Here is an 11,683-nt window from a genome sequence, read left to right as displayed (position 1 = left end):
CCGCCGCCACCGCCAACCGCGCGCCCGGGGGATCGGCCGGACGGCACAGGGGCCGCCGCGGCCGCCGCGGCCGCGGCCGCCGCGGCCTGGGACACGCTCAAGATCAGCCAGGCGCCGCAGGTGAGCATCAGCCGCAGCAAGTCGTACCGCGAGAACGGGGCGCCCTTCGTGCCGCCGCCGCCCGCGCTGGATGAGCTGGGCGGCCCGGGGGGCGTCACGCACCCGGAGGAGCGCCTCGGCGCGGCCGGGGGCCCGGGCAGCGCCCCGGCTGCGGGTGGTGGCACCGGCACCGAGGACGACGAGGAGGAGCTGCTGGAGGACGAAGAGGATGAGGACGAGGAAGAGGAACTGCTGGAGGACGACGAGGAGGAGCTGCTGGAGGACAACGCCCGCGCGCTGCTCAAGGAGCCCCGGCGCTGCGCTGTGGCTGCCACTGGCGCCGTGGCCGCAGCAGCTGCCGCTGCAGTGGTCACAGAGGGCGGGGAGCTGTCACCCAAGGAAGAGCTGCTGCTGCACCCGGAAGACGCTGAGGGCAAGGACGGCGAGGACAGCGTGTGCCTGTCTGCGGGCAGCGACTCGGAGGAGGGGCTGCTGAAACGCAAACAGAGGCGCTACCGCACTACGTTCACCAGCTACCAGCTGGAAGAACTGGAGCGAGCGTTCCAGAAGACACACTACCCCGACGTCTTCACCAGGTATGCGCGTAGGGTGGTCGCGGCCGCAGCGGCGGAGAGCGCACGCAGACCCCAGGGAGGGACAGCGGGCGGGCAGGGGCCCCGGCCTCAGGGCGGACACTTGGCTCCTGGACTCTGCCCCAGTTCGGGCTTTAAGTTTAGGCTGGAATGGTTTCTCTCCTTCCCAAGGTCGTTGCAGTTTAATGTTTTCAAATTACAAGTTTTAGTTAGAAAGAGGAAACGAAACAGCCTCTCCAAAGAGCGCCCGAAAGTGCCACCTTGGAGACGCGCGCGCAGCAGAGGGCAGGCACAAGGCCTCCGGAGCTGCAGTCCGGGCTAGGTCCCCGGCGAGGCTCAGGAAGCGCTGTCCGCGGTCGTGCGGCCAGAGCAAAGCAGGGGCTATTTTTGGTCGCTGTGCTGTGCGCTCGCCACCCCCCGCCTGATGCCCTAAGAGCCTGGTGGGTATCAGTTACGCAGTTCGCAGTGAAGCTGGAGCCTGTGCCAGCGGAGAAGGCCTTTAGAAAGATCCGAGTTCTGTCGTTTCAGGACTCCTGAAATAACCAAAGGAAGTCAGAACTGGGCAGTGTTTGGTGTCTGAACACCTGAGGGGCCCCAGCCAGACTCTCCCCTTTTACTCTCTGTCCTCTCCCGACACACACATTAAACCCACCGTGCGTTTAATGTAAACGGGTTTACCGGGTGGGCAATGATTGCTGGAAGCCTGGCAGGGAGTAGACAAAGCAGTTGGGGGAATTTTCTCTTTGGATCAGTGTCCAAGCCGGGTGTTCCACCTGGTCGCACTCCACCTCCACTTGTTTTTCTGGGAAACATGTGCCTGTGTGATGACTGGACCCTCGGCCCCAGCTTATTCAGCCGACCACCTGGGGCGCCGGTCCAGGTAGGGGTCCTTCTCTCCCACCCCAAGGCCAAGTTCTGAGCTCAGGCGAGGAGCCAGGGTTAGGGCAAACGTCCCCCACTGAGGGGGAGAAAGGGATCAGTGACTGCCTAGCGCGGGGCTAGTCAAGCGCGGGCAGTTCCTTCAAAGGAGACGTGCGCAGCTTTTCAATGTGCGTTTTAGAAGGGGAATGCTGCCCGCCCCTTTGAACCAGAGGAGAAATCGCTGCTTAGGGCTCGGGAGGCCGTGTTAACTCCAAAATGTAGTTGGCCTGGCAATTGCCTAACTCTCCTAACCAGAAACAGAAAAGAGCGGACTTAATGCCAGGCAAAGGCACTTAAACCTGGTCATCGCTTGGGCTACACTTTGTCTTCCCCTGTGTCACCCAGTCCTTTCCTTATCTTTAAAAAAGGAAATAAGTTTAAAAACCTATGTGTGCTATCGAATAGCGAATTGGCCGACCAGCGTTTTGCGTTTATCATACGTGTGTATTTCCAAAGAAGAAACTGAGCTGGTGTCAGTTGGCATCCAGGTCCGCCCTTTTTTAGCTTCTGGCGGGCTTGGGGGCGGGGGAGGACCGAAGTGCATGAGGAGGGGCAGCGCCTTTTCCCCGCCCCACCCCCACCTCCTTCCAACCCAGGAGTTTGAGCCCCTTGGCTCCGGCCCTGAGCCAGCCTGAAGTGCCGCTTTAGATTTGCTGATGCCCGCTGTAGCTGGGGACAACGGAGGGCACTTATGGAGACGGTTTACCTCTGGTGCTGAAGTTTCAGGTGTGGACTGGGAGCCTACCGGCAGGGCAACCCCAGGTCCCAGGCTTCGGCGGCCCCCGCTCTTTCATATCAAAGAGCGGAGGGCCAATTATTCTCGGCGCGCTCATATTTTCGGTAAACAGGTCGTAAGTCGTTTTACAGCATCTTAATGGTTTCCTATTTGCCTTAATTGTCGCAGTAATAACTGCAATGACGGGGTAGGGTTTCAGTTAAATTGACTTCCCCTGAGATGGGCAGGGTTTGTAGTGGGCACTGGAGTCAGGAGGTGCGCAGAATTTTGTTTAATGGAAAAATTACCCCACTGAACTCTTAACAAGCTTAAAATACCTGCAGAGGGTAATGCGGGGTGTAACCCAAGGGGATGATGGAGGGAGGAAGGTGGGGGAGAGAGAGATGGAGGGAGAGGCATAGCGCTGGAAAGAGAAGAAGGAAGAAGGAGGGAAGAGAAATTTTTAAAAAGAAGGCAGAACGAAACCAAGGGGACAGAAAAATATTTTCTTACTTAAGTGCTGAGTTCCTACTCCACTTAATATTAGGACAAAACGGGGTATAAGCTGTGTGTGTGTGTGTGTGTGTGTGTTGTCTAACTCTGGCTTAAGGGAGTGAGAGAGAACCTGTGTACCCAGGTTTGTAGACTCAGAGACTCAAGAAGCCACCCTTGCTTGTCACACACGAATGTAGTATGATATAATAGATAATATCCTATATCTGGCAATGTACTTCGTGTTTTTGCATTTTCAGTCAAAGAGTTGGCACTCCAGGGGTGATGGAGTGGCAATGCCCATATGTTTGGGGGTTGGGGGCAGGCAGCCAGGGGAGACCCTAGTGGAGTAGGCCTGCCATAGAGGAGTGGATGGCTGAGAGGGCATTGCTGGGGCCTGCAGTGACCTCCTGTCTGTCTGTTGCTTTCTCATAGGGAGGAACTGGCCATGAGGCTGGACTTGACCGAGGCCCGAGTCCAGGTGAGCTGCACAACAGAGGGAAGAAGGAGGGAGGAGGGCTGGGGCCAGTGGGAGAGAGAGAGATGGGTTGACGGGTGGGGGGATCCCCTTCACAAAACCAAGAGAAGCAGAATCAGCAAAGTAGACCCAAGCACTCTCACACACACAAAGATATTTAAAACTTAAGACATAGGAGGTGGAAGGGGGAGGTTTTTGGGTTTGGGAGCCCGAGGAAGGAGTCCAGGATCAGAACAAGGGCTTTAGAGTCCCTGAGACTGCAGTTTGGGAGCCCCTAGCCCTAAAGCCCCTATAGGAAACAATCCACCAACCTACTTCTCCTGATTGAAATAATGGGATGGAGCATGGATTTGGTTGTTAGACAAATCCGCTCAGCTCCAAGCAGGTATTTGGCTGCGATTAAGTCTCCAATCGGGCTTCATAAAAGCCCACTTAGTGCTAGAACAAACAGGGCCATTTGAAGGCAAAATGCTGTTTGATTTCCCCTCTGCCCCACACAAGGAGCTGGCTAATGCTATTTGATTTCCCATTTTTTATAGCAATGAGCCCACATTGATCTAATAGGGAGTGAGTGCAATGCTATTAAAGGTGTTTGCAGCCCCATACCAGAGTGCATTTCCGAACCCAGGCCTCATAACCAAAGAGACGATCAACACTGAGCAGCCCCGATGGCCAACAGAAAACAGATGTCCCTGGGTTAGGAGCTGAGTGAATCACTTTACAGTCAAAATCAAGCGCTGATAAAGCACAATAAATTCCATATGGCTCATTTAATACACAACAGCTTCTTGCATTAGAGGGCTAATGATGAGGCCTGTCCCCTCCTTTCTGTTGACACATTTCTCCATTGTCAAACAGAGATGTGACAGCAACTCTGTATTTTCAACTCAGGGGAACGAGTCGTGGGAAAGTTAAATAACTTTTAAAAAGAAAGAGAGCGCCCCCTCCCTTTCTCCTCTCTCCCTGTTCACTGGAGAAGATGTAATTAAGTGAATATGAATTATTAGAGTCCTTTCGTTTACCTTTGGGGGGCCTCAGAGGTATTAATTCAATAATGAGGAATTGCAGGGGGACATCTTGATAATTGCAGTTGAGCCGGGAGACACGATCTGTCTGTAAAAAGGTTTCCACGTTCTTTGAGGGCATCCTAAGTCCACTGCCCCCAGTTCCCCTTCTTCTTTCACTGCGATCAAGGAGTGGCGGATATTCTTGTCTAGACAGATTTGGATACACAAAAGCTGCCCACCCAGTCCGGTCCCATCTACACTCTTACTTTTTCAAGCCTCTGGGTTTCCACACTGAAGTGTTTCTGAAATTCACAAATAGATTATTTTGAAGGCTGTGGAATGGTGTCAATGGGCCGGCCCCCTTTTGGCAGAATTGGAAGTAATTGACCGATTTGGATTCTTGATTTTTCTTGCCCTGGGGGGCTGTCTAGAAGTCAAACCAAGCTTAGATGCTACTGCTGGTAACAAGTCCCAGTGTGTAGATTTGAAAAATATGGATGTGTTTCACATTTTAAAATATATTCCTCGGATAATTTACATTATATTTTAATATAACTCTGTATAGCCCTGGAGTTCATTCTTAATTTTCAGACTTGCGTGCAGTTATAAACCCAGCCCTAAAAATATTAATGTCTTCAGGGGAGAAGGAGCATATCTTCCCAGCTGTGGGTGTGATGAGCAGGTCACATAAAAATAATTTCATGCTCCTGGGGTTTATTTTTAGATGATGGTAGCTGCCATATTTCAGGTAAAGGTCTCTATTAAAATTGCTTTCTATTAGCAATTAGGAAAATACCTCAGGCTGAAAACCTCCTCCAAGCCTAGAACTATCTTATTTAAATAACCGATTTAAACCACATCTCCAAAAGGAAATAAAAAACTTGTTAGCTCTGAAGATGTGAAAAGTCTACACCTATCCTGCCCTCTGATTTCTATGCACCCAGGTATTGCTGCCTGCTTCATCCATGTAGTCAGTGCCTTCCTGCATAGAACTGGGTCCTGCAGGGAGCCCCTGCCAAGAGCAGGCTGTGTACCCCTGTTTCATTTCATAGAGGAATGACCCCTTGAAATGTATGCTTGCTAGTTAACTCGAGCACTTCTTCCCTCCCTCTCATCCCTCCCTGAACCCCCAGAACCCAGCATAGTGCTCTTAGGTGTTCAGTAAATATTTCTGGAAAGAATAAATGAACTATCTCTCCACTTTCCTCTTCCAAACAGAGCAAGAATTTTGCCAGCTCTTGCGTAAATCTGAAATAGGTGAAAACAGCTGACATACAGTAAAACAAGCACGTCCCTCACCTCTTGGTGGCTGCCCATTCCCTAGAGTCACCATTGAATGCATGCTTTCACTTGCCTTATTTTACCCAGTCCTCATAACAGCCTTATGAGTGAAGTTTTATTATCCCCATTTTACAGATTCCAAAACTGAGGTTCAGAGAGGTTTAAGTGACCTGCCTAAAGATCCCAGCAAGCAAGTGTCAGCACAGACGTTTAAACTTTGGTTTCCCCAACTCTAAACACACTGAATCACTTTCCTTAAACTTGGAAAACTGGCCCAGTTGGAATGCGGGCAGAAAGGGTTTGCTTGTCCTGTTTCCTGCTGACTTGAAGTTGTGGCTCCTATTCACTGCTCATTTGGCCCCAGACATGTCCGAAAACTACCTGAGGCCTAAGAGGGGCAGGAGGGCGGGGGCCGCGGTGGAAAGGAAGGGGGGGGCCCTGGTGGAAAGGAAGGGGGCCCTGCAGCGCGCCGAGTGAAGGGACGGGTACGCGCCCCGTGCCCCCGCCGGCCCGAGCCGTGCCGACCCTGAGCTCTCTCTGCCTTGCAGGTCTGGTTCCAGAACCGTCGGGCCAAGTGGCGCAAGCGGGAGAAGGCGGGCGCGCAGACCCACCCCCCGGGGCTGCCCTTCCCGGGGCCGCTCTCTGCTACCCACCCGCTCAGCCCCTACCTGGACGCCAGCCCCTTCCCTCCGCACCACCCGGCGCTAGACTCTGCTTGGACTGCCGCTGCCGCCGCCGCCGCCGCCGCCTTCCCGAGCCTACCTCCGCCTCCCGGCTCGGCCAGCCTGCCGCCCAGCGGGGCGCCGCTGGGCCTGAGCACTTTCCTCGGAGCGGCAGTGTTCCGACACCCGGCTTTCATCAGCCCGGCATTCGGCAGGTAACGCGTGGCCTCGGAAGTCTGTCTGTCTGTCTGTCTGTCTGTCTCTCATACACACAGAGGCTGGGGGCAGGGAGGAGGCAGGAGTCAAACAGGGTCACACACATCTTTTTCTTTGACCCAACCTCAGAGACTGTAGCAAAGAAAAAACTCTCTGATTGCGCCTCAAAAAAAGCGGGGGTCTTGAAGGGATTGACTTGGAACTGAATGGGAAAGGGGAAGGCAGTGGCGGTAACGACAACCGTGACAACGGGGAATCAAAGCTGTAAAAGTACCATCTGAAGGCTGCAGCAACTCCCACCGTAGGTGGTATTCGAGCAAACATGTACAGGTGTAGGGTACAGAGCAGGGATGACTTTTCAAGTTTTGCAAAAGTTCTTCCTCATGCCCCCAAACCTGGCAACCTGAGGAACACAGCCCTCATCCCCATGGGAGCCCTCGAGCCACCAGGCCCTCTGGGTGCACAGAATTCTTTCTTCTGCCCCAGACTCCATCTTCCTTGTCACTCAAGTGACCCGCTGCCAACGACACCTCCGTATGTGCAAGCCCCGATCTACAAGGTAGTACAAGACAACGAAATAAAAGAAACAGCTCATCTTGTAACTCCTTTTCTTTAATGAACATCGAATGAGGAAATAAAAAGTCTGCATAATCACATAGACAGAGAAACAAAGGAGGGATGTATTGTGTTAGCGCAGTGAAAATAAAACTGGATGCAGCTTCAATGATCACTCTTTGGGAGAACAAAGAAATAATAGATTCATCCAACTGCGCAGCTGCTTAACAAAAAAATCATCTTACAGAAAATTAAGACTCGGAGTAAATTTAGTTTCTTATAACAAACCAATAAAATAAACAGCGAGTGCACTCGAAGCAGAGTTAGTGACTCAGTTTACCTAATGGAACCAGGGCATGTTACTACGCCACCTCCGGGTCACACTTTATTATATCTTTCTGAGAAAAATTTTAAAGTCATGTCTCTTCCCTCCCTCCACTTTTTCCCTCTGACAAGTGACTTGTAAACCCAGGCGAACCGTGGCTGGAGGACCGAGTTGCGAGATTCGGAGAGGCTGGAAGAGGGTCTGGGCTGGGGTGGCGCGAGGAGTGAGCAGTGGGCTTGGGAGAAGGAGGCGGCGCTCCGTGAGCCCAGGTGGGCTCATTTCTAACCCTGGAAATTCGGAATTGGCCCCGCGGGCCTGGAGCCAGAGCCCTCAGGGAGGCAGTCGGGAAAGCTCGCGGGCGCTCCAAAGTGGTGGGCGTGGGGGTGGTGTCCGGTGGCCCCGGGCGGCTCCGGCCACAGCTAATGTCCGAGTGCTGTGTGCATGGGGTAGAAGCGTCACGTGGAGTAATCCCGGCGCCGCGCGGAGGCGGTGGCGCTGGCGTGGGTGCCAGGCTTGGGCATCAACTGGCCGCGCGCCAGGGTCGTGGGTCGGGGGCTCCCTGAGGCCAGAGGTCACAGGGGCGCGGGGAAGACAGCTGGGGTCGCCGCGCCAGGATGTGGGGCTGCTGGCAGGTGAGCGGAAATCAACAGGCGGTCGTCCTTCACTCCCACCCGCGGGCACTGGCCACACGCGGGTCGCTGAGTCCCGGGCGGAAGGGCGGCCGCGGCGGCGCGGGTGGCCCGGGAGGCCGGCGAGCTAGGCCTGTTTCTCCAGGGCGCAGTAAGTCCCGGGCCGAGGAGCCGGAGGGAGACCTCAGAACCTGCGGCGTGCGCCTGGGCAGCTGGAATCCCACCTTCTATGTCTTTTTTCCTCCCCACTCCCACCCTCCACCTTCCCTTGTTTTTTTTTTTTTTTTTTTTTTCCCTTTTTTGCTCTCCGTCTCTCCTTTTCTCCCTCTGCATTCTCTCCTAGAAGATAGTATCTGCAGCCCCTGGCCTTGGAATACAGCGTCCGTTTAAGCGAAACCACCGAATCCACGCCACTGGGCAGTGGGGTTTGGGGTTTCCACGCCCGCCTGTGGACCCCGGCCCGGCCCCTCGGGGAATATCTGGACTCGGTCTTTTCCCCCCAGTCGGTTCCCTGCCCTGGGAAAGCCCTGTCTGCGGGGTCCAGCCTCCGCCCGCGCCCTCTGCCCATTCCCCCCCGCCCCCGCCGCGGCCCATCCGGGTCCCGTGGGTACCGCGCCCCTCAGCTGCCGCGGCGACTAGCGGCGGGAGACGCTGCCCGAGGCGCCGCGCACAGCTCCCGAGGCCATGACCGCGCTGTTTGCTCTCCCCGCAGGCTCTTCTCCACAATGGCCCCCCTGACCAGCGCGTCGACCGCGGCCGCTCTCCTGAGACAGCCCACACCCGCCGTGGAGGGCGCAGTGGCATCGAGCGCCCTGGCCGACCCGGCCACGGCGGCCGCAGACAGACGCGCCTCTAGCATAGCCGCGCTGAGGCTCAAGGCCAAGGAGCACGCGGCGCAGCTCACGCAGCTCAACATCCTGCCGGGCACCAGCACGGGCAAGGAGGTGTGCTAAAGGCTGCCCTCCACCCCCGCGCCCCGCGCGCGCCCCGAAAGGTCACCTCACTCAGCACCACTCAAGACCAAATGGAAACAGAGGACCAGCACACTCCCGAGACGGCACTGAGAGAACGCAGCCGCCTTCGCAGCACTCTGGATGCGGGCATGGCAGCCCTCTGCGCTCCGGGACGTGGCACCTCCTCGGCTGGCTGTCCACCCACCCCTGCCCCTGCCCCTGCCCCTGCTACTGCCAACCTCGCTCCAACTCCAACATCCACTCTCTCTTGTTCTTACTTTCCTGAAAATATCGGGGAGGTTTTCTCCCCCAGACGCCTGACATTGAAGTAAAAAATTTAAAAAGCCCAACCTCTTCCTCCTGACACCCCACTTAGCCTTTTTTTTTTTTTTTTTTTTTTTTAAAAAGCATTTTGGCGCTCGAAGTTGATCTCCCCAGTGTGGGCCCCAGCGTGAAGCCAGGGCCCGGGAAGCAAATGCGAGCCTGTAAGATAGCTAACAGTGCACTTAAAGGAAAGGGGCATCTTGTTCTTGTTCTCTTCTTTATCATACACCAACCAAGGTTTTTATATCAAACCAAAGGGAAATACTCTGCTAGAATATGGACTGTTGAAGTCACCAAACTGTGATTATTGATTCTGTACATACCATTGTTATTAAAAAAAAAAAAAAAGAAGAACAGAGCTTTGTATATTTGAAATGTTATAACGCAATTGCACTCAGCGTGGTATGGTAAAAGTTTGTCCTCCTGTAGATTCTTACTGTGTTGTAGATACGGTAGGGTTCCTAGACAAATATTTATGTACTCAAGCCCTTTATTTAACTTATTAACTGTAGAGGCTTCCGAAACCTTCAAGATAAAGGCAATGGTACAGTACTTTTGTGTAATGTGTAATTGTTACCACTTTTCCTTGCTATCTAGTGGAGAAGTGTCACGCTCAAAATAAAAAAAATTATATGTTTAACAAAACGAAGTGTGAATGTTCCATACAGGTGCTGAGGGGACAGTAGAAACCCCCAACCCCACCCCCTCCCGGGAGTCAAGGGTGGGCTCCAGTGTCCAGGCATCTCCTGGGATTATCTGCACACGCGTTTTCCTGGCAGAGGTCCCTGGTTTGAATCCGATCCTCAAAGGGAACCGGATTTCCTACAAAGGTTAAGGACGCCGCCGCGGTACTTTCCACGCGCACCTCGGCTCTCCCTGGTCGTATCGCAGCGGGAGCTGGGGGCCCCGGGCCATGGAGGTGGGGTGAGTTCCAGGATGGGTGGGTGGATGGTGGGCGTTGTTGACGGTGGAGTCAGAAATTTGAAGCAAGCGGGAGTCTTGGCTCGGAAGGCGAAGGGAGCTGTTGGAAAGTGCCACGTAGCGAGGAAGTGAAATGCGCAGTCCGAGATGACAGGTAATGGCGAGAGCGAGAAGCCCAGGCGCTCCCTTCCGAGGGGGCGGGCTCCACAGCACGTTCTCAGGGAGGAGGGAGTGTGTGTGTGTGTGTGAGAGAGAGAGAGAGAGAGAGACGGAGAGAGAGAGAGGCAGAGAGAGAGAGAGAGAGAGAGAGAAACATGCGGGAGCAGTAGTGATGGAAAGGCAGCGAGGGGTATCCAAGTGGCAGATCTTAACTCGACAAATGTCATTACATCACTTATCCAGGCATTGGTAAATGTATACATTTAAAAAAATCTAAACAACTCAGGTTTCGTGAGGAGACCCAAACAGATTTGCAATCCGTAACCACCTCGGCGCACCCCTCCCTCCCCGCTGCGGGGACCGCAGCTTCTCCCTCCCCCAGGCCCTGCCCGCGCCCCTCCGGGTGACCGCTGGGTGGAAGCCCGCCCGCGGGGGCTGGGTCTCGCCGACTCTCCCAGGGTGATGGGAAAGGGAAGAGAAGCTTAATTAGTTTCAATTTGCTGTAATTAGCGCGCCGGACCTTTGGGGAGAGGGGCAGGCGGGAGGGGTGCGGGGGTGCCGCGGCGTGACTACCGCGATCGCGGAGCTGGGGCCGGCAGCCTCGCCACGCCGCCGGCCAGTCGGTCGCCGCGGGGGGCGCGGGTGCGTCTCCAGGCCGGGGCCGTCGGGCTCCGCGCGAGCCCTGGAGGAGGGGGGCCGGGACCCCTCGCGGCCCAGGGCGCAAGTGTGCGCTGCCGAGGGGAGGGTGCAAGGTCGGGCAGAGGTCAGCGGCCTGCCAGGCGCTGTGCCCACCTGGGTGTGGGCAGCCCGCCCGGCAGCTTCGGCGCTGGAGCCCGCGCGACCCGGGCTCGCCCCCTATCCTGCACCCCCCTTCACTCCCCACTTCAATCCCCCCCTCCCCAACCCCGGGTCCCGACGCCCGGAGACCCCGACCGCCCGAAACGTTGGGGAGTTCGCCGACCCAGCTAGCCGGCTGGTGGCTGCTTCTGGCACTTGGGCCGTCGGGTGGATCACCCGCCACCCTACGCTGGCCCTGGACTCACGGGGGCGGCACTCGCAAGAAGGGCCCCGGTCTGGGGTATGGGGAGCGGCTGCCAACTACCATTCCTACCACACACTCCTTTCCCGGGTTTAGTAGGCCCAGTGGGAACTTTCTAGGGCATTACTGGAGGTCTGAGAGTCTAAAACCCTCAGATTCCACATCCACAGGCTCTCCCTGAGCGAAAGCCGCTTTGCTGGGGTGGGCAGGACCGCTGGAGGGTTTGGGGAGGAGACAGGAGACTGCTGGGTAAGACTGAGGGAAAGAAGTGTGTGGTAGGAATGGTAGTTGGCAGCCGCTCCCCATACCCCAGA

General features: G+C 55.5%; 1 protein-coding gene across 1 annotated transcript; it reads left to right on the top strand.

Annotated features, from left to right (window-relative positions):
* Window positions 1-3: 3 nt before the first annotated feature.
* On the top strand, window positions 4-9,895 carry ARX (aristaless related homeobox; the record flags this gene model as incomplete). The annotated part of the gene is made up of 4 exons (XM_026449933.1): window positions 4-695; window positions 3,256-3,301; window positions 6,135-6,463; window positions 8,686-9,895. Coding segments are annotated over 4 exons (1,308 nt in total), but the record flags the coding sequence as incomplete, so codon positions are not given.
* Between the last annotated feature and the right edge of the window lie 1,788 nt (window positions 9,896-11,683).

This window comes from Piliocolobus tephrosceles, unplaced genomic scaffold (assembly GCF_002776525.5).
Source record: "Piliocolobus tephrosceles isolate RC106 unplaced genomic scaffold, ASM277652v3 unscaffolded_5444, whole genome shotgun sequence".
NCBI lineage: Eukaryota > Metazoa > Chordata > Mammalia > Primates > Cercopithecidae > Piliocolobus > Piliocolobus tephrosceles.
The sequence above is the reverse complement of the archived record's forward strand: the minus strand, read 5'-3'. Positions and strand labels throughout refer to the sequence as shown.